Source organism: Filicampus tigris, chromosome 2 (assembly GCF_054856515.1).
Source record: "Filicampus tigris isolate MCC_2025a chromosome 2, RoL_Ftig_1.0, whole genome shotgun sequence".
NCBI classification, from domain to species: domain Eukaryota; kingdom Metazoa; phylum Chordata; class Actinopteri; order Syngnathiformes; family Syngnathidae; genus Filicampus; species Filicampus tigris.
This window is the reverse complement of record NC_141218.1, coordinates 26,842,939-26,869,759: the sequence shown is the minus strand read 5'-3', so window position 1 is coordinate 26,869,759 and position 26,821 is coordinate 26,842,939. Positions and strand designations below refer to the sequence as shown.

At 39.3% G+C, this 26,821-nt stretch overlaps 1 protein-coding gene across 4 annotated transcripts in view; it reads right to left on the bottom strand.

Annotated features, from left to right (window-relative positions):
• LOC147151930 (teneurin-3) overlaps positions 1-26,821 on the bottom strand; it is a 291,176-nt gene that overhangs the window by 136,797 nt on the left and 127,558 nt on the right. For all 4 annotated transcript variants that reach the window (XM_086022097.1, XM_086022105.1, XM_086022112.1 and 1 more), the window contains exon 5: positions 6,907-7,145. In XM_086022097.1, the coding sequence (XP_085878223.1) occupies positions 6,907-7,145 (239 nt within the window). The remainder of the gene's footprint in view (positions 1-6,906; positions 7,146-26,821) is intronic.

The window sequence follows — 26,821 nt, the reverse complement described above, 5'->3', positions numbered from 1 at the left end:
CATCTGGAGCCGGCTTGTGCCAAAAGTAACTCTGTGGAGCCGGGACTTAACGCTGACAATTATGGACATTAGGATAGGGATGGAAGCATGTTACGGGACAGGAAGTGTCATTACCTTGCTCTCTGGCCATATGTGTAAACAAACACAGTGCAGCTCAGCCTCTGGCTGGAGAGCCTTCAGATCAACAACAAACACTGTTGTTTGTTTTCATATTTACAACCAATTTAGAGTGATCAAATTGTTACTGTTGGATTTGTCTGCATCATTTATTTTTGAAAAAGACATGCTATTGATGTTGTACTTTCCTAAAAAAGAAGAGATATAAGATGCTATATCTGGCTAGACACCTGCATTGCTTGCAATCTGCTTTTGGAACTATGTCAGACTTGTTAACTTATTTGAAAGGGTTAGTAACATTTTGCTGTGTTCTTTGTTTTCTAAAATGAAGACTAACTATTGGCATTGCACTTTGCTCAAAAGAAAACATTGAACTTGAACAGCCTCTACTGGACATCATGGCTAGGGCCTTTTTAAAATTGTTTTATTTAGAAGTGGGTCAATCTAATTTGAAACTATTACTGGTTCACATTTCTTTCACAAAATATGCCAAATGAATGATGTTGTATCCCCCCCTCAAAAAAGACAAATTATTGAGTTATACTTTCCTAAACAGAAGACCAACCACAGTTCCCCTTTCCTCAATTGAAGACAAACTCGCCATGTTGCTTGTTACCAAAAGCAAAACGATATACGTTGTACTTACCTTAAAAAAAAAAATCAGTTATGTAATAATAATAATAATAATAAAAATAATAATAATAATAATGTTTTGATCATTTGATTCCATTAACATGAGTCCATTTAGAGCATTTGGAGAATTTGCTGCTAGCCATTTTTGTGTGTTTCATTTGAAATGTCATCTGTTTTTGTTTACACCGAACAAAAGAACTTTTCTTTCCTTACTGTCCGCAATGCGAACCCAACCCCTCGCGGCACTCGCAGCCCCTGTTAGTGGGGAAAATTGCTGTCTTAATTACTTCGGTACCTTCTTGAAATGTAACAATTGAAATCAGTGTACTGTTTGGTGGAAACGCATCATTAGGGTCAATCGACTCCGCAGTGGATCAAGTCGTTCCCCAGTGCGAGTTAAAGCCAAACAAAACACAAATACGCATATGAATTGAATGATATTAGCTCATAAAGAGCAGCAAGTGTTACGCCAATAAAGGCGCCGTTAGCGCAGATCCAGATGTGGCACGTTTACCTCTTCCCCAGACAGGAAGCACCTGCTCTGGCCTCACCGATGAAGCGGCTGGGAGATAGTCAGCCCCCTCACTGGGCCATATTTCACCTGCTCACAAGGCCCCCCCGATTCCCCTAAGCTGAACGAAGAGTCACACACTGCATTGGCTCAAACCCTTGGAGGGGAAGATGCTTTATTGTCATGGTCAAGACTGTAAAAGGTTTGTGACAAGTCAGCTTTGACGCTCAGCAAAATATAGGAGCTGAAAGACAAAGTCTGAAGGATTTAGCCAAGCCATATTTGGCAAACAGTCATTGAAAATGTTCTACCACCTTATTTTCTTCAATTTGTTGTTCATTTTAAAGCCAGGTACTACTAAAGTTGTATTATGTGGCAAAAAGCACCGTTTTTAGCACTACAAAGTCATAGCTATTGGCAGAGGACCGGACATGTTTTGGGTTATTATCAAGACAAACATGGAGAATAGCAAGATATCAGCTCTTAAATCTCATCTCTTCTGAGCTATTTTCGTTTGTGTTGTGTTTCTCCAAGCAAACGTACCTTTAGTCGTGCCGGACATTCCAAATGAAAAAGAAACTAAAGAAACAAGGGCGGTCTACAATATTTTTTGGACATAACTGTTTATTGTAACTGTGTGTGCAATGGTTTTCAGATTTGTATGTATGTATTTATGTATTGCAATGATGCAGAGGGGTGCCAAGTGATCCATCATGATTTATTAGGTAGGGGAAAGGAAGTGTAACACCGTAAACAAATGCAGTGCAGCTCAGCCTTTGGCTAGCGGATGTCAAAAACAGCTGCTATTTGTGTTTTTACAGTATAATAAATTGTGACTGTTCAAGCTATTACTATTCCATTTGTTGTTCCCCCAAAATGACAGCAGACAGCAGATGCCTTTCCCCCCCCAAAAAAGACTAACTATGGTTACCCTTTCCCAAAAAAGAAGACACACTATTTTTTAACGTTCCTAAAAAGAAAACAAACTATGGATGTAATTTCCGACAAAGATGGAGTCTGCATCGAAGATTCTGAGGTCGTCGCGCATGTTTAACTGATATGTGACTGCGGGTCACTTTATCAAAATCAGCAATTTTGTCAGGTAGAATTTGATGGATGCACGTGTCACCCAGAGTTTATTCTATAAAGTGGCCACATGTACTTCGGGGCTTGCTACTTTGCTGCCCAAGGGGACCGCCGGACAGATGAAAACTCCACACGGAAAGGCCTCGAGCCCAAATTCAAGACCAGAGTCTCTGCCTGCGAGCAAAACATACCGGCCAAATGATCCACTATTCTTGCCTGATTGTTGGACTACAAATACAAATTATAGTGGGTGAAAATAATAAAAAGGAGCTTGAGTAGAGTCAGTAATTCATGTTACAAAGGTAAATGCCAACAAAGGTCAAGCCCATACAAGTAGTTTGGCCGATGATATAGTTAGTCATGATTTTTAGCATGCGTCAATCAACGGGAGGCTTGTAACTAAATAGCGAGGGATAACAATGTGCTATAGTAAAACCCATCATTAATTTTACTGCGCTAGCCAGGGGAGGGCGCCCACCTTTAGTTTGATATTAGACTGGGCAATAATATTGCCAATCATTATTTTACGATGTGACAATTAAGGGAAGGCCTGTGTCTTTCTGAAGCTTTAAATCATGAAGTTAACCATGTGTCAACCAAGGCAAGGTTTTGTGTTTGTGATAAGAATGGGTTACGGTTGTTCGAGAGGTGCTTCCCATCAAAGCGGGAGGATGTTTTGAACAGAGGCTAAGTGAGACAGATGCATTTGAGTCATATTATGTGTGCAATTTCCAACAAGAAGAAAAAAAAAACCTTTTAGAAAAAAGCAGTGTACATATATAGATTAAGAGCGACGCCAGACGCGCTCTCTGGAGGCAGCCTGTCTGCGGTGTTCCATTTCACAGAATGACACGTCTAAAGATTGTCTAATGCCACCGGGAGATAATGGAGTCGTGCGTTTCTCTCGCTAGCACTCAAAAGGAAGGAAGGAGGCGTTGTCGTTGTCTGCTGCTTCCATTTTCCATTTCATTTCAAATGCGCTAATTACGACACGCTAATTATCGTCTTAAATCATGAGCATTCTTTGCATGGTTTCGGTTTGTGAATGAAACACATTGGAAACTGGCTGGTTCCCTAACTTTAGCTTTGTCGCCTCTCTCTGCTCCCCGCCCCCCCCACAAAAACAGGCAGGAACCCTCGCAGGTGTCTCATTGACAGTGACAAACTATCAGACGGAGCACAGGCGACTTGTTCATCTGGCAGTGCCGGAAGGACAACTGGAGGTGAACGTTAGTAAAAACTGACCGAGAGGTTCATCTACTCAACTTGAGATGAACGGAGGCGATTACTTACAAATTGAAACAATGTCATGCAGGTTATATCAAAATTAACATTAAATGGAAATGGAGTTGAAAATAACAGAATAAAAGGACTGGCATCCAGAAAGGATCAACACAGATTGGGCAGAACAAATACGACACCTTCAGTATCTCTCAGGTAGAAAAACCGATAGGCAGCAGACAGTGTAAGCTATCGATATCACGATGTTTACCAAAATTTGATTGCAACGTTATCACATCAGTATCGCTCAGAGTACAGTATCAATACTGTACAGCAGCATTACATATCATGCAATGTATCATATTGTTATCTTATTGACATAGTGGTATCTCTCAGTGAACAGTATCGATATCACCAACATTAGACATCAGTATCGCAAAGATGCAGAATCAATGAACCAGCAAGATGGATCAATATGTATCGTGTCATTATTTCTCAGCGCACAGTGTCAATTGATACAGTATCGGTATCAATTCGTTAGGGTAGATTATGGATACAGCAGCATCAAATATTAACATCCCAACTTGTGTTGTTGGCTGTAGGGTGCAAAGTGGTATTAGATATCACGATCAATTGTATTGCTTTGTTAGCACAGCATCAACACAGCAGAATCCGATACCTATATCACAACTAGGGCTATAACCAGCAATTATTTCAATTAATGATTAATCCCTCAATTATTTTGTCGATTAATCGAGGAATCGGATTTTAAAAAACATTTTTTTTAATTTAAATTCCTTTGTTGAAAAACAGGACATTATTTCAAACTTGCAGGGCAAAAAATGTACAAACATACATTAATAATGATTCAGTTACTGGTTTGGTCCATAACATATCAGAAAATAGGCAAAAACACTGATCACAGTAAAAGCAAATGGTTTATTTTCACCTCAAAATCAGTCTGCTTCAATGGAGGACTACGGAAATCAGATAATATTTTTCGGTGAGAAGCTGAAGGATTCCAATATTTTAACAATTTTAATTTAAAAAGTTATGTAAAGAATGAATCACTAATCGTTTGGTTTTCGATTAATCGATGAATTGTTGCACCTCAAATCACAACGTTACCCATCTTTCTCTCTAATGGTACATATTTCCGATACTTACAGCATGTCATACCAATATTGCAAGGGTAAAAAAATTGACTCACCAGCATTATCAATGTATAGGAAGTCAAAGTTATTTTTTATAGAGTGTAGCACAATCCGTAATGAGCTCTTATTGCCGTTAGCAGTGATTCTGCCCGTGTGGCTGAATGTGTGTGGGTGAGTGAGACAATAAAGATCATAATGCTAATGTTTTTTTTTTGTTGTTGTTTTTTTTCTACAGTGCACATGTTGCGACTGTGGGAGGAAGAACATGCAGGCTGTGCATAGGCGGCCTCAGTCTTTTAATGGTAATTAAATGGCAGATAGGCTGCATTTATATAGAGCAGAGGAGGGCAAACTTGTTTTGCTCAAGGGGGCACATTTGATTCTTAAAATGGACAGATGGGCCAGGTCATTCAAAGAAGAGGCAAAAAAACGTAATGCTGCAAAGTAATGTTATGTGTGTGCATATAAATTTGTTTATCTAGTAGTAATAAAACTATCCACTAATGTTTATCTAGTAGTAATAAAACTATCCACTAATGTTTTTTATTTCATATATATATATATATATATATATATATATATATATATATATATATATATATATATATATATATATATTTAATTTGAAGTAATTTACTTATTTACTCATTTGATTAATATCATGTTTTATGTAAAAGTGTTTATTTTAATAATGTGATAATAATACATGCTCATCATTTTACTATAATATGACAATATTTAGAATTAATTAAATGACCTTACATTATCCAAATATTTACTAAAATAATAGTTTTCAATTGTTTACTTGAATACTTTGTATTTAATGTAGAATAATAGTGAATGTTCATTTATTATTTATTATTATTTATTTATTTTTTTAATTAAAGATCCAATTATTTGTATTGTATTTTTTAAATGTTACAATTCATTTAATCATAAGCGGGCTACCCTCTCTCACTTGCCGTGCATGCTTGTAGTGACTTGTAAATTATGTGTCCATTTTTTTTTTTTTTTTTGCATCAAGCAATAAATAAAGTCCAAACAACTTTTTTTTTAATTACAAATGAAAAATGAGTTTTATACTACAACTGTGGCGTTAGTAGGACTAACACACTAATTGAATAACTGTAATACATGGAATGTAAACACAGTTTAGAATCTCAAAACCTACTTTAGGGACGTGTATGTTCTTGATGTGGCTAAAGGCATTTATTATGTTGCAATTATACAGGACTTTCATTGCAGCATAACTATGAAGCCATGTCATTAAGCCTTTTTTATTCATTAAGATGTAATACATCTTACAAAACAGAGACTCAGTAAAATATTTACTACACTAAGCAAATATTATTATCTAGTTTGTGAAGTCCTTTATGATTCAATTGGTATCAGGACTGTTTTAAACGCCTTTGGAGAGGAGCTAACTGACTTTGGAAAAGGAAACATCATTGTTCCCTGATTATAGCTCCACCGCGGAGCCTCCTCGATTCTCACTCTTCGATGCACATTGAAGACTGAGGCAGTGGCGTGAGAAATGACTTGTGAGGAGCAAGGAGGGTTGCAGTACATACAGTAGCACGCATGAGATGCAGCCAGTGTGATTTTACAATCGGGAAGCACGACACCACCGATACTGCCTGACATACACCTTTTTGGTCGGACCTATGCCATGTATGTATGGAGATACTTTAATGACGCAAATGACGACACTATATGGCAAGTGCAAATTATGCTCTGCAAAATGGATGATTAACGAGCACCGAGTTTCGTCGCCGGCTTTGCTCCACATGCGCAGATCGGTGAGCCACATTTGTATTTGACCGTGTAATGTGGTCATAACAGCATTGCTTCGGTGTTGTGACCCCAAACTGTGATCTGTGTACATTTTAGTGATGTTTTGCAACGGGACAGACTTTTTTCTTGTTGAACTAATGTGTACTTGCTCATGGGTTGTGCAAAGGAAATGATGTTGTAGCTAACCGTGACAGTGCCGTTGTATTTTCTTTGTTTCTGCGTTATTTTTTTCACCTGTTTGTTGTGTAATTAATGCTAGCTTGCTGTTCAGGTCCATTAGCGGGCAAGTAACGGCTAAGTGAACAGCATGCTGAAGAGGATTGTTTAAATACCAGTTCTAATTGAACCCTTACATGAATCGGTCCATTTGTAGTGTGTGTTGGCACTGACCTATGCAGTAGCAGAGGATGACTGACAGCAGCACGGCCACGGCAACCGCGATCAGAGCGGTGCACTTCCAGGAGCAGTGCTTGGGCGACTTCTTGAACTTGAAGGCGCCGCGGGACAGGCTGCCGCGGGGCAGCGGGCGCGCCGGCGTGGAGTACAACGTGCCCGTCGCCATGGTGTAGCCGGGGGCCGCCGCGCCAAAGAAAGGGGTGCTTCCCGTGGCCGTCTTAAACAGGAAATGCCTGTCGGACAAGGAGATGGACATATTGATATCAATATTTCGAAACACCATTTCGGGAGCTGAATAGCCTAGTTGCCTGAATCATACATGAACATTTTGAGAAACAAAAAAAAACAAAAATAGCAAGCACATCGCTATTCCTTACTGATGTGCAAACCAACTGTCAGTTAAAAATGACTTGGGCAATTATGCTATTAGGTTAGCGACCTTATTATCTCTCGGAGTGCACTACTGATACCACCATCATAGATATGAATAAGTATGTTAATCTCCCAGGGCACACAATAGATATGTAAGCTTTAGATGTCTGTATCACAAGGCCAGGCAGCTTTGTTTGTACAGTATAATACACTTCATATACAAGGTAGCTTAATGTGCCCAATTAAAAGTACAACATTTAAACGCATTTGCAAAGAAAAGTGTTCGATATTAACATGATTAAAAAGCAAAGAAAAAGTAGTTTACTAAAATTAATAAGGGCAAGAACACGATTTTGGAAACATTTACTTTAAAAAGAACTCAATCATGGTAATGGGACAAAAGCAATGATTTTTAATGTGAACTTAAAAGCATTTACACTCGGGCTGACTTCTGTTGGCACCTTATTCCCTTTGTGTGCAGCATAGCAACTAATTGCTGCTTCACCATGTTTGCTTTGAACTCTGGATTCCAACAACTGACCCAAATCAATTAGAATTTCTTGAATATATTATACAATCTACTATATAGTATTCAGGACCTAAACTATTCAGTGATTTATAGCCCAGTAGCAAAACTATCAAGTATATTCTCCAGCTGACTGGGAGCCAGTGTAAAGCCTTTTGGCCTGGGTACAGTACCTATACATCAGCATTAGATATCAATATTGTGACAATTGGTATCATTTATATTTCAGGGAAACACATATGACGGATCGACACGTTGCATAGTTATTATTTAGCATCAACCCAAACAGCATTACATATCAGTATCTTGACATACCATTTGCCAAGGTAAAAGCAGCATTAGAGATTAAAATATATTGAAACACTATCTGCATATTACAATATGCATCGTATAATAATCTGCAGTGCAATACTGATACGAAAAACATGAATTATAGATATCAGAAAGTAACATATTGTAATCTCTCAAGGGACAGTTCAATACCACCATCATAAATATCCATATTGCAAGAGTATAGAATCGATCCAACAGCATTAGATGTTAACATTGCAATTAGTATCTCCTGGGGTACAGCATCAATACCACCAGCATAATATCAATACCAATGACATAAATCATCGATATCATAAAAGTCAGGTATTAATACATCAATGTTTTCCCACTGACTGTAGTGGGAATGTTGTTTCAGGAAGGGCATCCGGTGTAAAAACTGTACCAAACATAAAATGGGAGTGGCTGGATATGGCGACTTCTGACTAAAAAGGGACTAAGCCGGAAGTCAAACAACAACAACAACATTGATACATCAGCGTGATATAATGTAATGTATTATCTCTCAGGGCCCTCATTGATACATGAGCATCAGATATCAATATTTTGCATTTTAAAGTTTAGCATCTTTCAAGGTAGAGTATCAATACACTAGCTTTAGTTAACAATTGAAATCACACTGCAATCTATCAATGGAAATAATTGATACACTAGCATTAGATATTGGTACACTACGGCTACAGTATCAATACTAACATTGTGCCGCATATTGTTGATGGCATTATCATATTATTAACTTCCAGGATGATATTGATACACCTGAGATATCTACATCATACACCATCATATAGTTATATCCCTATGTACAACACTGATACACGAGCATTAAATCTCAATACCGCAATGGATAATCATTTCTCATGGTAAAATATCGACGCACCAGCATTAGAGATCAATATCACGACATATCACGATTTCTCAGGGTAAAATACCGATACAGGAACATTAGATACCACAACATATCAATATGATCACGAGCACCAGTGTTATTTATCAATACAGTGACACAATATCTTCCTGGGTAATGTATCAATACCACCAGTAATACAACCCTCAGATGATGTCCATTCAGTTGCTTACATTTGTAGAAAAAAAAAGCAGATCACAGACATGTCCATCCATCCATCCATTATCTGTACCGCTTCTCCTCACAAGGGTCGCGGGGCGTGCTGGAGCCTATCCCAGCTGTCTTTGGGCAGTAGGCGGGGGACACCCTGAACTGGTTGCCAGCCAATCGCAGGGCACACAGAGACAAACATCCGCACTCACAATCACACCTAGGGGCAATTTAGAGTATCCAATCAACTTACCATGCATGTTTTTGGAATGTGGGAGGAAACCGGAGTGCCCGGAGAAAACCCACGCAGGCACGGGGAGAACATGCAAACTCCACACAGGGAGGCCGGAGCCGGGATCGAACCCACGACCTCTGAACTGTGAGGCGGACGTGCTAACCAGTCGACCACCGTGCCGCCACAGACATGTCACTAATCAAAAATCACTTCAAATGGTAACTTTCTGGCTTTAAGAATAATGAGGTAGTCAGTAAGAGTTCAATTTTCAAACAAAGCAGAGGGGGACAAAAATCACCCTGTAAATTTCAATTCCCAAAACAAACACCTGCATCAGAATAGATCTGTTTGTTAGTTGGCAACTAAACAGGAGTGATCACCCTTTGGAAAGCTGTTGCATCAAGTGGACTGACATGAATCATGGCGACAACATTTGAGACGTCAACTGAAACAAAGGAAAGAATGATCAAGCTTAAAGAAGGTAAATCATCATGTTGCAAAAGATGTTGTTTGTTCACAGTCACCTGTGTCTTGTTAGAGTAGGCCTCTTTGGCACAAATAATTAGATAGGTTACTTGAGCTAGGCCGTTGTGTTGTTGTGACCTTTTTTTCCTGGCTCTGCATCTTCTTATCTGTGACACCCTTGGTACACATATCTAATTGGAACCAGTTAAGACCGTAGTGTCACACATCATCTCATGGCCTAGGCAGAGCTGCATTTCTGCATGGGTGTGGCTCAGGGAGTATAAAGAATAGGAACCATTTTGGACAGGATTACACTTTCTTTCACATTTTTAGAAAAGGCTCTGGAATCAACGTATGTGACCAAACTGTAAGAAAGCAACTAAAGGAAATGGGACTTACATTCAAAAAAGCTAAAAGAAAGCCATCATTAACAACTAAAGATAAACAAACACAAGTTTGCAAAGGAAAAGCAATCATGGACTATGGATGACTGTTTGAAAGTGATATTCAGTGATGAATGGCGAATCTGCATTAGGCAAGGTGATGATGCTGGAATTTTTGTTTGGGGTCGTTCCAATGAGATTTATGAAAATGACTGCCTGAAGAAAACATGCAAATTTCCAGAGTCATTGATGATATGGGGCCACATGTTAGGTAGGTTAAGGCACAGGTGAGATGGCTGTCATTACAGCATCAATAAATACAAAGGTTTACATTGACATTGTGGACACGTTTCAACTGAAAGGAGGTTTGGGGATGATGAAATCCTTTTTGAAGATGATAAGGCATCTAGCCATGGAGCAGAAACTGTGAAAGCATTCCTTGAAGAAAGCCACATAAGGTCAATGTCATGGCCTGCAAATAGTCCAGATCATAGTCCAATTGAAAATCTTTGATGGAAGGTAAAGAAAATGGTCACTCAATAAGAGAAAGTTGCAGCCATGATGAAAAGTATCGTACCGTTTCACACTTGTGAAAGTGGAAGTCAACCCCCCGATTTTCTTTCCAAGAATATGTTCTATGCATCCCCACTAGTCTAAAAACATCATTCTGATTGATATTGTGTTTGTGGAATATAAGTTATTAAGAAGTAAAATCCACCCATTTTTGTCCATTTCAGAGGGCGGCCATTTTGCCACTAGCTGTCGACTGAAAATGACATCACAGGTGCTCAGGTATCGACCAATCATGGCTCAGCTTCAGAAAACAGGTGATACTTCTGAGACTGCAAGCCAGTGTTGATGAACAAAAGTACCAGTGGTGTGTTGACATGTTCTTTTGTTGTTGGTTGTTGTTGTTTTTTTCCTGAGAATTGAATTATTCCATAATGTTTCCCCTCTTCTTTGTCTAAAATAGTAACTTTCTGACTACCACATTTTTTCTTGATTTCTTTGAGTGTTTCTTAAAGTCAGAAAGTTGTCATTTGAAATGACTTTAGTGTCATGACTGTGTTCAGCTTTTGTTCTACAAAATTAAACAACTGACTGGTGATTCCATATTTTTTTTTTGCTAGGGGTTGTATATAGCGATTATGTGACATATCATTAACTTTTAGGGTACAGTATCAACATCCATATTGTGGCTAATGTATCAATATGCCAAATGTACTAAAAACATATCGCAATGTGTCGTATCATTCACTTAGGAACCATTATCAATGTAATCAAAGCTGGATAAAAAAGGTTGTAGAATGATGTCATAGGCTAAACCAAGTTCCTTACAGTTGAAGGTGTGCACTTTCAAAGTCTACATAAAGTGATACTTTTTTTATTGTGGTTTTAACACTGCGTTGGATTCATAACAGCATGAAATGGACACTTTTAATATTCATTAATAATGAATGCACTTTGCCATTAAGCAGCAGCATGTTTAAAGATCATCATAAATATCGATAGTTCCCCACAAAAATATTGTCCAGACTTTAATAGCCAACATAATCCACAGCGTTAGGTGGCGTAAACGCCCCCCCACCAAAAAAACAAAACAAAAAAAAAAAAAACAATACATTATAAACACAATGGACTCCCGCCTTGCCCCTTTGACCTTTCACGACCAGGCATGTGCTAATAGCCCATAATACCTGCGCTAATTAAGAGGCTTTAATCAAAGGCATTACGCAGCCATCGTCCTATTAACTTTTAAACCCCAAGTGAAAAGCCCTTAGGTAAATGAATTAAGCCTTCTTGCTACTCTTACCATCGCTTGTAGATTAATACCCCCAATGGCTCGGAAACTGGACCCGCTGACCCTGCAGTCTACACTCTATTGTACTGTACATTAATCTTTATCTTTATCACCCAAAAAACATCACTTCTCTCATTCTGTGATATACTGTATGTTTTTAAGATTCTTGTGCCACCTCCAGTTGCACTTTGTGTTTCTTTTTCAAGGCCTTCACTTCACTCAGTGAAGTGAAAAGCGTGGCAGCAGTGCTACACAAAAAGCCCAAAAAGAAGCACAGAGTGACAGAGATATGGAACTTCATTCACTGTGCCAGAGATGTGGGGCTCAAGTCAAATGACTTGACTTGAGTCAGACTCGAGTTTCTATTTTCAGGACTTACGACTTGCTTGCCAAAAACTCAGGAATGACTTGACTTGGGATCTAAGTGACTTGACTTGACTTGGACCTCATGACTTGACAAGTCATCATATTTATAGTTTTAAATTTGCGTTTGAACAGTTTGCCTTGTTAGGAAGGAAAGCAAGAAAGAAAACTAAAAGAGTCAGTGTTGTTTTGTTCATTCTCACTAACCCGGCAACCCGGTAAGCGTCTCTTAGTGTGATGTGGCAACGTAAAAACCAACAGCGTCGGAGCAACTCCGAGGATGACTAATTTGAATGAATGGATTATTTTGTCCATGACATTGACAAAAGTAGGATGGAGAAACACATGGTTTGCACCTCACGGGATTAAGACACAAAAACGACAAAGTCTAACGTCATTCGTCATTACTACAAAACCCACAGAGAGGTAATCCAACCTTAGTTTAGCTAGTCATACGAACACTGATTTGGGACCAGTAAAAACTTTGATTTTGAACATTTAGGTAGAGCTAAGTAACGTAACCAGGGGTGGGATGGTTTGTGAAAACTATTCAAAACGTTCGTTTTGATTGTGGTGTTTCTGTCCGCCTATGCAAAAGTTCACCCCAACCTCTATTTATTTAAAACGAGGTGAACTAATATGCACTTCCAAAGTAGCTTCTATTTATCAAGACATAGGAAACCGGTGTCACCGGCATGTTGCTAGCATAGTGCACTATAGAGTCCATACAGAGTACTTCTCTGGTCGTAAGCATATCCGCCATATTTGATGTGGCAGCGTCCCCAAACTAATGCACGTCAACTTCACTCAACTTCAAAACGTGACAACCTACAAAGTGCACAAAGTTAATGCATTTCGTTCACCAATTAACACACAACAATTAGATTTAAGTAAGAGATTGAAACTTTCCAAATACATCTGTTTAGTTTACTCATTTGCTAGCTTGTGCATTTAATATTAGCGTTACGCGACGGAGACAACTATACATGCGTCAAGAGTCAGTCATAGATCGACGTAACAGAGAGAATCCGATCACTTTTCAAAATAAAAAGTTTTTCAGACTCGGATAATAAATAAACTGGAAGTACTGTACTTTTTTTTTTCTTTCTTTTATCTGTGCTGCCCGCCGTGGCCCGGTCCAAAGTGGCCTTCGGTACCGGTCCGCGGCCCGGTGGTTAGGGAGCCCTGCTCTACATCACGGATGCCCATTATGTCAATCTTGAGCTAGATGACGATCGCAAAATGAGTGTCGGTAGCTCTCATTGCATTAACTCAATCACTGCCAGTACTAACAATTGTATGATTTATATATATATATTGTAGCTGCCTATCAATAGCAATGATTGAGTTAAAAAAAACAAAAAAGTAAAAAAAAGTTAGACTCCCGCCTATCGTCCGTTTGGATATTTGTCACTTGATTGATGTACAGGGCAGTCCTACGGATGCCTCATGTGCTTACATCTGGCAAAAATTAGCTAACTAGCAGTTTCCATTTTGTTCCGTCTACTCTACACTTAATAAGAAAGTATAAAAAATGATTAGGGGACCAAGTAAGCAAAGTGTCCCCATGCACATTGAGAGGAGGATTTTTATTTATTTTTATTTTTTTTTTACAGTGGGCTCAGTGGGGGTGCAGCCGCAGGGAAGCGGATGGTGTGCTCGGGCGCACGCTCAAATTTTCTCCGGTGCTGGCAAAAGGAACACGGGGTGGAGGAGGCATCCACCCGAGACCACGAGCGCAAGGCCGGGGGGCCTCTGGTGTCTCGCGGCTGCCAGTTGGTATGGCGGTGGGGATGGTGAGGACTGAGGCCACCGGTGACCGGTGCAACACGATAAGTCCGCTTGGGGCGTTTGCTGGCCGGTCGAAGGAGGGAAATGCGGAGTGGCATTTTCGGGCCATTCATAAAAAACACGAAGTCCAAGTACCGTTGCAACATGAATGACATTCATTGGGAAGTGTGTAAACGGCTTGCTATCAGCAGCGCCTGTCCGGACTCCATCCCTGGCTGATTCCAATCAGTGCAAGTCATCAGAGTAAAGTAAGGATCAAAAATGAACATGAGTTGTGTTGTGCAATATGGGTTCATACAGTTATGCAAGGTACACCAAAAACTGTGGGCACCCCGGCTCTATCTTCCTTAGGTTTTTATGAAACCTACAGTTTCACTTTTTATGCGTCTGAACCACCTCTAATTACATTATGTGCTTCTTTTCAGGTTTTTTTGAACACTCAAATGAATTATCATTCACTTCTCTCACCGTGTGCTTCTGTTTCAGGTGCCACTTCTAGTTGCAATGGAGTGCAGAATGAAAGTATGAGAACTGTTAATGTGCTACTCAAAAATACTGAAAAAGAAGCACAGCGCTGCACAGGCAATACTTTACAGCTGGAGTAGCAAAACTGTGGCATGTTGCCGCACAACACTGTTCACATAATCAGTTACCAAATAAGCATTGAGTCGTGATTGTGACTTCTGTCGACTCACTTCTTCATTGTCAGGCCTCAGAATTGACCTGAAGGTGAAAAATTATGCCAAAGAACACCCCGTACTGATCTTTTAACTTTGGCGACCATAGCGATCCAGCCATGAGTTGCCCCTTTCAAATAAATAGGGATAATAATGAAAGGTGCCGATGCACACATCAAAAGTCGACAGTAGTAATTTCCATTGACTCATCAACTGTAGCCAAGCACATTATCTCCATTGACCCTGAATGCAAAAGTTGACAAAAAAAATCAAAAATATGGTAACCACTGAAAACATCTGCCCTCCTTTCTCGCTCAACTTTCTAGTTATTATTTGTAAATACATTTTTGCTTTATGTCATCTTGCAGAAGCCTGCAGTAGTAGTACAAGGAGGAGGATGGGTTGCCATAGCAACTGATAATTCATATACATACCCCAAAACTCATGCATTTCCTCATCAATTATTTACATGGCCTCTGTAAAGTCTCGAAATTTTCTGGTTTAAATCCGACAATAATCTGCACTCAAGGAGCATTAGCGCAACCAATTAGTTGCATTATCTAAAATCCACACAACGAGCAACGACACACTCAAACACTTAAAATGGCTGCTTTAACAACACTTAATAGTCTTTTTCTGGAAAGTAGGACATGTAGTGAAGCTCCAAGCATATCCTGCACACGCTACATATTGTGATCAGTGCTAGAGTGCGGAAAACAAATGTCACACTTTGGACCCGGCTGGCAATCCTTGGAGGCCCCCCGATCGACGCAAGCTGTCGACACCCAGATGGAGGGGGATTCCGTTTAAAGGTTACTGTGTGTCACTCATTGAATGACAATGTTCCAGGTAAATAGGTGGGTGGTGTTGTTCCCATTACCGTTGGCTAGATGCAAAAGCTTTTGTGACAAAAGCTCTCTGGTGTGGAGTTTCTGTGGTGCATTTGAGTTTGTATGTTCAATGAGCAAAGATAAAGACTGCACAGTGTTAGCTTCTGGTGCTAACCTCTATCTAGCTTGCCGCCGTATGTTTGTCACCTGTGATCAAAAGGTCATTTGAAGAAAGAATTCTCACTGAATAAAAATGTTAAATTCAACTTTTGCCTCTGGGCTTAACCGCTAACTAGTTAGCTGTTACGGGTTTGTAATTTTTTATCAAACAGTAGTTAGAAGAGGGAAGGACCAGTGGGTATGGATAGACTGTAGTGTTAGCTTCAAGTGCTAATGATCTATCTAACTTGTCACCATGTTTATCAACTGATATTTAAAAATGTCAACTGCAGTGAATTAGTTTAGTTTAGTTAGGTTAGTTAGTTTACATATCCGTTTGAACTTAAATATAAGGCTGTGTGTGTATTCTTTATCTATTATTCATCAATGTATTACTTTTCTATAGTATCTATCTATTTAACGTACTTGTCAATCAATTGTACTTATTAATTACACCCAAAAATTAATAACATCAAAAGTCGACAGTAGTCATTTCCATTGACTCATCAACTGTAGCCAAGCACATTATCTCCATTGATCCTGAATGCAGAAGTTGAAAAAAAATCAAAAATATGATCACCACTGAAAATATCTGCCCGATATTCTCGCTCAACTTTCTAGTTATTTTTTTAAATATTTTTTTGCTTTATGTCGCCTTAAATAAGCCTGCAATAGTAGTACAAGGATCCGTGAACTTAAATATAAGGCTGTGTGTGTATTCTTTATCTATTATTCATCAATGTATTACTTGTATGTAGTATCTATCTATTTAACGTACTTGTCAATCAATTGTACGTATTTATTCCACCCAAAAATTATAATGCTGATATTAATTGCATATTTCCATATTAACCTTAATCAGAGGGTTAAAAAAATCATTTTTACATACCATATCTAGCTCTGGCGTTACCAGGTGGACAAAAAATTTGTCGAGGGTTCCTAGTTTTGATGTGCCTTGTATTCCATCTGTGTCCACCACTGAAAGCACGTTGCATTGAGGTCAGTGAGTCCACCATCGGCTATAGAAAAATTGCGCCTGCAGACAGTGCAATGTGCTTTATAGATATTTTCTCGCACGTTTTCGACCTATGTGTTTTCTGCTTTCCAATCCTCTCTGTATTTTTGCTACCGTTTCTGATTTTTCTTTTTTTTTTCCCCGGAGGAGTACTGCCGACCAATAAGATAAGCGGATTCTGGATTGTCATACTCATGTATGAATGTGCTGTCAGATCAGTGGTCACAGAGCAGGGGAAGTCTGATAACTGTTACCGTAAGGTGTCATATAAAGGGAAATGTTGTTCATTAATTCCATTGACATTTGATATTTTTGACTCCCACGATATTACGAGACAAAGTGCGACCCTTTACAACTCAATTTGGGACGCGTATTTACATTTCTAAATACGGGACGATTGTTTTTCAAGGGACGGTTGGCAACCCTAAGCACTGCGCAATTGTTGCTAACTGAGTGCTAGCCACAACATGCATGTCACCTGTGATTAATTCATTCACTGCAATCCATCCATCCATCCATCCATTATCTATACCGCTTATCCTCACAAGGGTCGCGGGGAGTGCTGGAGGCTATCCCAGCAGTCTTCGGGCAGTAGGCGGGGGACACCTTGAATTGGTTGCCAGCCAATCGCAGGGCACACTGAGACAAACAAACATTCACACTTACAATCACACCTAGGGGAAATTTAGAGTGTCAAATTAACCTACCGAGCATGTTTTTGGAATGTGGGAGGAAACCCGAGTACCCAGAGAAAACCCACGCAGGCACGGGGAGAACATACAAATTCCACAAAGGGAGGCCGGGGCCAGATTTGAACCCACGACCTCTGAACTGTGAGGCGGACGTGCTAACCAATCGGCCACCGTGCCGCCTCACTGCAATCGACATTTATATTCATCAACTGCAATCCCACCGGATTACTGCGATTGACAGATATTTGGGAATTATGTTTTTTCAACAAGTGGGTATGAGGAGGGTCTCGCCCAGCTGGACTGTGAAATTCAAGTTGGTAAATCACTGTAATGACTAACAGATCCCTGTAGATGGCTATGTTACATGGCTTTTGATTTCAGATCAGCACAGCTTTTCAGGAGAAAACAAAGATTAGGCAGTGAATTTTGACTTGATCATCGCCAGTGAGGGATAGAAATGAGCACATGTTAGTAGTCGGACAGGTTTAGGAAACTCACTGCCATGATCCTGTGTGAGCGAAGATCTTTTTTTTTTTTTTTTTTTTTTTTGGGGGGAGTCACCTGGCCAGGCGGTTGGGCAGAGTCTCCAGCGCTCACCTGCTCATCATCAGCAATAGTTAGGCTAATAAGTGCTGGAAAGAAGGGAGCTAGTCGCTGATATATTGATTTCGCCTTGTCATTTGCGCCGTTATAATCGCATGTTTTATTTTTCCCCTGCCATGGTTGCATATTCGCAAGTCTTGTTTGTTCCATAGAAGTATTTTTTTTCTATTTCTCTCTTTTCCATATTGTAACATTTTGAGTCATTGAAGAGGAAAAAAAAGTCAAGGCAAAAATCCACATCCACACATATATCACAATCATATCACATATCACAAATGCTCATTGTTTATTCTGACATAAAGAACCGTATTTTTCGGATCATGAGGTGCACTTAAAATTAGTGATAGAACAATCTGCTTTGTTCAGGGCCGATACCGATTATTAATAGACAAGGGGGCCGATAACAGATATTTGAAGCTGATATTCATTTGTTGAAAAAAGGGGTAAAATGGTGCCAAAATTTTGAAAAATAAAAACTCTGACACTTGACTTGGTTTAAATGTCTTTAAGCACATTTAATAAAAAAAAACCTAGTGATTCACAAAACGTTAAAGCTTTTTTAGATCTTAGAAAATAGACCACTTTGTTTTAAAAGTCTAACAAAAAGTGCAGGGAGATCCCACTCTCAGCTCCATGTCTTATAGCTTAAGGTTTACTACAATAAATAGTTTTCTAAAAATAGACTATAACTCAAATGTTTATCTTTCACACATCTTTGTTTTAATGTTCAAAAACAGAAGAGTGCATCCTACTAGCCAGAATAATATCATCAACACAGCTGTGTCTTCTCTCTCTTGCTTTTTGTGGGTATTCAGTCATTATTGTGTGTCGCATATGCAGCTGCCGTCTCGACCATACTGACTTTCTGTGGAAGCAGAAAAAGTGACATTTTTTGCTATAAATGTTTCCAAGACCGGACTTTCACTTGCAGTACTTTGCCGTCAATTTTTACACCATATACAGCACTTTGTGTGGAGCAGTGGTTGTTTTTAAAGTGTTCTATAAATAAAGCTGAGTTGAGTTTAGCTTTTCATGATATATGGCTTACACACAGACATGCACACGCAGGCACTCACTCACTTCTTCCTTTTATTACCATTTCCCTATCAATATTATCAGCAACCTTACTTCTCTCCGGAGCCATGTCGTTCACAAAGGAAATTACCTCTACATTGTGACAATGGGAGAGCGGTTAGCTTTAGATTCAATGCAAAGCTTACTGTGGCATATATGATATAAAAGGGTAAACCAGAATAAACCGGCTTTGAATTTATCGTCCTTTAAAAAAATAAATAAATAAATAATCACCAAAATACCATATATCAGCCTGGCTGATAATCGGTCGATCACGACTTAAAATCCTTCAATTTCTCAAAAATTACGGTAGTTTTATTAGCCCAAAGCTGCGTTCGCTGGTAGATTCAAAGGAAGTTGAGCTGTTCTAAAGGCACATTTCCAATGTTTCAATACGGGACCTGACTGGCGCAAGGTAAACAACACAGCCAGCTTCCAATAGCTGCAGAGACCAAGCAAAAACTGTAACTGTTAGATAATGGTGAGTGTAATAACATATTTACAGCACTTGAACTGTCAACCAAGATAGCATTTAGCACTATTGAAAGTAATAACACAACCACTGGTCACCAGATTGACTAGGGACTCAACATTTTTATTCGTCTGTCGGAGGATGCCCTCTTTGGCTCGAAGCAACCCCTGTGCAGTTGCAGTGCGGGCAAAAGCAAGTGAGACACATGGCGCTACCCGATATTTTTATCCTATCTGAAAGTAGCGCCAGTGCTGGGTGTTCTGTCCTGGGGGCGGAACGGTCCATCCCTTCATCCCGGACAGATGCCCATTTTGCCCGACGGGGGACGACAAGTTTTAAAAAAGGGATAGACTAAGCAAGGCCGCAGGTGGATTTTAATCCATCCCACTAATCATTCCTCATGTGTGTGACGTGGCCGCGAGACAGCCAAAAGTGTATCTCAACCTACTCGGCGGGCAAACGACAAAAATTGCCTCCGGCCGCTTCAAACGTGTCACTACTTGCCCAACTGCGCATACTTGCATTGGGAACGCCCCGGCGGGAACGCTGTGCATTGCACACATTCGATCTGCAAAACGCTTAAAAAAAATAAAAATATGTTCTGACTGCACGAAGAGGAGAAGAAGGACAAGAAGAAGCAAATGAAGAAAAAAATGGAAAAGAAGGAGACAAAGAAGAAAAAGAAGAAGAAGGATGAGGAGAAGGACAAACAGAGACAGAGAGAACAGAGGGGAAGCTCAGACAGAGAGAATGGAATCAATACAACGTGTGGTGGTAAGCTGTTCGTCAAACCGTTAACCCAGAATTGGGTTCCCATAAGGTAAACGGATTTGAATAGTAAATTAGCCAGCTAATGAGCTTTAAACAAACCTCTGCTGTTAGCATCTCTCCCGCAGCGTCAAGCACAGACCCTTTTTTTTGGTGGTTAGGGGCGGAGGGAAGGACGAAACCGCTTTAAAAGGATGAGGACGGACACGGTCGGAGGACGATAATTTTACTGAATAAGGACGAAGGGACAAGGACGGAAGGGTACCCGGGTCGTGGAGGGAGGACGGACTGCCAAAAAAGGGTCAAGTGCCCAGCCCTGAATAGCCCTAAATCAAATAAACATATAGTACAATTAGAATGAACAACCATATTTTCTGGACTATAAGCCATTACCACTCAATTTTCCTTTTTTTAAGTTTTCGTTCCTGGATAGCAAGATCGATGGCCTTCAACTTAAAACTAGCATCATACGAACTTCTTTGTGTGGGTTTTGTAGGATTTTGACCCACATTTAATAACTGAACACACTCCTGTATATCAGTTAACGTCCATCTTTTACTGCTCTACTTCCGCATACCATACGCTAGTGGTTAACCTAGTGCATAGCGCACTCGGCTGTTGAACTTCTCCACCTGCAGTCACATCCTGTTAATGGTGTCATCAATACATAACGGGTTCCATGAATGGGCAAGGATTTGAAAATAATTAACTGTTTGTAAGTTGTCATCCGTGTTCTATCTGCTAAAGAAAAAGTAGTGTATGCTTCTTTGCATTGACTTTTCTTAGTTTTGATTCTAATTCCAAAAATCCACAAAATAGCTGAACTTTTATATAAGCCTCATGGCCCAAACCCTAGGAAAAAAGTAGTGGCTTATCTTCCGGAAAATACGGTATTTAAGCTACAGTGCTTCGCAAAATTAATGCGCCTTATGACCTTTGTTTCTGCTTTGTTTTTTCACAAGTTTTCTGTTGTTTTGTTTTTTTCGGCGTCCAGCTCCTCTCGTACTTCGCCGATCCACCTCTGTTTTCTTGTACTCGCTTTCCGTAGTTTTCCAAGTCAACCTTTTGTTGACTGTTCCGTGTATTTTTTCTTGCTCATGTTGTATGCGCTGCATGAGTTAAATTTAATTATTGTTTGGTTGCTCTATTTTGAGTTGGCTTGGTTATTTTAGGTTCTATATTCTGTATACATGACCATAACGCTCACATCCCGAAAGATTATATATAGGTGTGGTACAAACACAGTATGTCGGCTGTAGTTAGTAGAGAGTGTGTGTTGCGATTCTGAGAAAAGATGAAGCAGTTCATGCTGTGGAAGATGAAGAGCATGTCAAAAAGTCACTAACGTTAAACTCAAGTCATGTGGTGAGTTAGTGTCACTCAGGGCACGCTTATTAGTTGTATATCTGTAAATAAATTATGATTTTACACTAAGCCATTTCTCAGTCTGGCGTGTGTTTTTTATAGTTTGAGGTGTCACAAAAGCAAAAAAAAAATGGTGTCAAAGTCACTGTTTTGCTTGAGATGTTTCTTTGACAAAAAGCTTCACAAAAAAAAAAACATGTTCTCCTCTTGACTACTAAAGCCTGTATCCCACTGAGCAGCGAAGGTTTGTGAGTGTTTGCAAAAGTAGTGAATGTTGATTTTCCTCAGTTTTAATTTTCAACAATAAAAATTTTTCTTGTCAACAATAGAAAGTGTTTGCGACCATTAAACCTGATTGCAAATGCCTGGCGAACATCTTTTCGACTATTTGTGATATTGAACAAAACCTGACGAAAAAACAACATTCACAACGTTCGCCGCTAAGTGGGATTCAGGTTTAACGAATGGGAAGAGCTAGAACAAACATTTTTGCACTGGAAAAAGAGTCTATTCTTTTTTTTTTTTTTTTGGTAGGTTCTGTGTTTATATCATCTCAAAACACAATATTCTGGGGGTCTTGAAAGATCGGTCATAATGCTCTACAGTGGCTGGCAATATGGGGAACTCTGCTTTGAAAACAGCTGGCAGGGAATGAGTTAAAAGTTGGCTAGAAAGATAAGGAGAACCTGATGGAGCTTGAGAGGTGCATCAGAGGAATGAGAGAAAGTGCCCAAAGATAGGCGTGCTAAGCTTGTAGCATCTTAATCAAAAAGGCTTGGAATGCAATTTGCTGCTAAAGGTACATCAACAAAGTATTAAGTGTTGTGTGAGATGAATTAATTAAATGACTGCAATACCACAATGTGTAAAAAGTGAAGCATTGGAAATTATGTGCGGTACGAAAAGTATTTTTATTAGTTTTTATGGCGAAAAAAAAAAAAAAAAAGGACAAATATACATGACACTACTTTGTTAAATGCTGTCAAAACTAAAAACAAAATTTTCTGAATGCTTTTCATGTTTGTTTTGGTTTTCATTTCAGAGCAGACAGTGAAAATGAAACGCCACTGCCGCGTAATTGATTAGCGCCGCCTTGACGCAACACTGCGCATCGCTATGCTAATCCGGCCGGCGGAGAAGGCAAAGGGACAGCCGCGAAAGCCGATGAATGGTCTCAAATCTAAGGGACTGCTTGTCCATCCCATTGGGACAACTGCGGCGGAAGAAAAGGCCAGCGGCGCTCTGCGGCCGCCACGGCTTGTCATCGACGTGACATTTGAAAATCAGTCACAAAAGATGGAACAAGTGAGTGGGTGGATTTGCCGACAACTAAGCTGCACAAGAAGAACACTCAAAACAAAGCCAATTGAAGTCGTCCTAACGGGTAATCCGCCTTTCGGACGCTAGCTCTGAGCTAGCAATAGCATTATGTGGCTGGAGCTGAATAACCAAACTGCTATGGTTTGTAAAAAACGCGCACACACACACACACACACACACACACACACACACAAAAACTACTGTTGTAACATAGTCACAGTGTCTTTATTCCCTAAAGTGAAGCCAATTTCCATTTTCCGAAAAGAAAAGTTTGAAGCTGATAAATTATGAAATATTTCGTTTTGTATTTAATAGTATGCATATTGCACTTGTTTGCATTGTTCATATTCTGAACAGAACACAAACTGGTGATGTTGCACTTTCCTAACAAGAAAAGATTTAAGTTGTTACATATTAATATGTATTATGATGTTTTAAAAATTGAATTGTATACTGTCGCTGTCCTGTGAAAAACACTTGTCCATTTTTCTTTTTTTTTTTTACATGAATGGGGGTTCCACCTTACAGACATCCCATTAATGTGAACATTTTATTTTTTAATTTACAAACTTGGACTTACGTGTTTTTCACAGGACAGCAACTGTATACTGTACATTGCATTTGTCTGTCGTTCATCTCCTAACTAATACAAACTACTGACGTTACACTAAGAAGCAAAGATTTGAGATGTTACCTATTATTATGCTGGTTTTTTTTTTCAATAAATTTGTATTTCAATTCTACTTGTCTGTGCCGTTTCTGATAAAGAACACAAACTACCGATGTCGCCCTTTCAGAAAACAAAAAGATTTAAAACGATTTAACTCAATACATATTTTTCTTGTCTGCATCGTTCACATTCAACTTAAAAGCAGAGCGCGTCTCGTGGATCGTCACCACCGACGACCTCCCACAAGGCAGCAAAGCCTCTTCCGACACGCTCTCGATCAATTCCACACGGGCGACATTGTCAATGGAGAACGCCTCTGTTCCCTTGAATGCATGAACGCTTCGATGGAACAATTGTGAACAACCTTCAGATGTTGTTCAAGCCACAAAAAGAGAAGCTTGTGATGTCCTATATGTGTTGTACATATGCGGCTATAATTCAATTCTTAGAATGGTCACTTATAGAAATGTACACAGAGCTCCAATATGAAGGCTTTGAGCTTTGAAAAGGTAAAAGTAAAAAGGCAAATTCCATCAAAGGATTGAATCTTTGTTTTGCATTTTCGTTTTTAATGATAATGTCAACAAAATTTGTGAAAAATCCTATCCTTCGTTTGAAACCCTCAGCAAAACTTGGAACCCTAAATTGAAACCGTAGCCCTGCCTTGAAACGCTAACACAGGCTTGAAATGCTCATTTTAAACCCCAAGGCGAGGCGGTTTTATTTATATAGCACATTTCATACACAAGGCAACTCAATGTGCTTCACACAAGCAAAGGCAACAGCTAAGTATTGACAAACAAAACAGTTAACAAAATTCAATAGCAAAGCAGAGAAAACTAAACAGAGCACTTTTTATTTGGCAGTAGATGGATATATATATATATATATATTTTTTTTTTTTCATTTATTATTGTAAGCGATGTATGTTTTTTACGATGTTGTGTTGTCCTACAATGCTGCTTGTTACGCCTTCTAAATTGCCCCTCGGAGACAAATAAAGTGCTTTGATTGATTGATTGATTGATTGATTGATTGATAAATTTAAACACATTAGTAGAAAACTTTAAAAATTTATAAGTAAAGTAAAGAAATAAAAGTGGGTTTCTAAAATATATAAAAGAAAAAAATATTTAAAATTGTCTAGAGGACCTTGATCAAAGTTATGAGAAATAGCTAAGTTTTTTGACCTGGATTTAAAAACATTTACACTCGGGGCTGACTTCACTTCTGTTGGCATCTTAATCCATTTGTGTGCAGCATAACAGCTTAATGCAGCTCCACCATGTTTACCTTGAAGCTCCACTAACTGACCCAAGTCTGCAGATCTCAGAGCCCCACAGGGTTTGTATTCAATCAGCATCCCATTAATGTATTCAGGACCCAAACCATTGAGTGATTTGTAGACCAGTAGCGAAATTTTAAAATCTATGCTACAGTTAATGGAGTGTGAGTTGTTGAATTGTTACTGAATTGCAAGGAGAAGTATTGCAATGCATTGAAGAAGTGAAGCCACTGCTACTTGAAACCACAAATAAAATCCCTAACGCTGGCTTGAAGCTTTAATTTGAAAGCCTTAGCTCGGCTAACAACCCTTATTTGAAACCATTACCCATCTAAAATAGTTTTAAAATGATCCAAAGTAATTTAAAAAATGTTTTGAGTTACCCCAAATGTAAATTGCATGAAATCCGACTAGATTTTGGTTATTGGCTCTGAAATGTTCATGTGGAGAAGAACTATGTGCTTCCCTGGACATACATTGACTCAAATAATGGAACGACAGCTTTTCCCAGCCCTTTCTGTGTGCAACCTTGTTTTCTCTGTTTGCGTCGCTCTTACAAAGCAACATGGATTTGTGGCACAACAGCAGGCCAGTAGAAAGACTTTGCTGATATCGTCATTTCACAGTGATGAAGCAAGACAACTGTGCTGAGTGTGGCCAAAGGCTGCAGGTGAGGCCATCACCTTTTATTTAGCAGCGCACAGAGTGTGAGGGGGGGACAGATAACAAGTACAGATAAACTGTATTAGTCCGCTGGTGAAATGAGGAAGGATAGGCTGAGAGAAGAAGTACAACAAGGTTCATGCTTGTAAAAGCATCTTGTGACTCGCTCGGGGAGTGTGATTATTTCCGGTTTCCATTCCAGAGATTTCAAATAAGACAAAGACTAGTGTGAGTTTGACGGTAAGTCAACTAAGTCCGGACATGAAGGAGACAATGTTGTGCACTGGTTGTCAGCCAGGACGCAACACCACCATTCATCAAGAAGGCGTGAAACAAATATTTAAAAATGAATTCATATAGTAAAAAGATGTTGAAATATATGAACATCTGTTGTTAGATTAGCAGGATAATTATGATATACTTAAAGGGAAAATCAACCGAAACATATTTTTGTCAGGAATATGTTCCCACTAGTTGAAAAAGTGCATTCTGATAAATATTGCGTTTGTGGAATAAGAGTTCATCCACCCGTTTTTAGCCATCTCTGGGGGGGCGGCCATTTTGTCCCTTTTGTCAACTGAAAATGACATCACAGATGCTCAGGTAAGGACCAATCACAGCTCACCTGTTTTCTGAAACTGAGTCGTGATTGGTCGTTACCTGAGCCCTGAGCAGTTGTGATGTCATTTTTAGTTGACAGAAGTAACAAAATGGCCGCCCCCTGAGATGGCTAAAAAGGGGAGGATTTTGCTATTTAACTCATATTTCATAAACTCAATAATAATCAGAATGCCGTGTTTCAACTAGTGGACCTGCTGGGAACATATTCCTGAAAAAAATGTGTTTGGGTTGATTTCCACTTTGATGAGAAGATTTGTTTTGCCCATCTGTGTTGTCTGATTTTGTAATGGATTCACAGTCTCGAGGTGCTAATATCTTAATCCGTGGCACTGGTTTCAAACTAGGATGAGGTTTTGAAATGAAGGTTTCAAG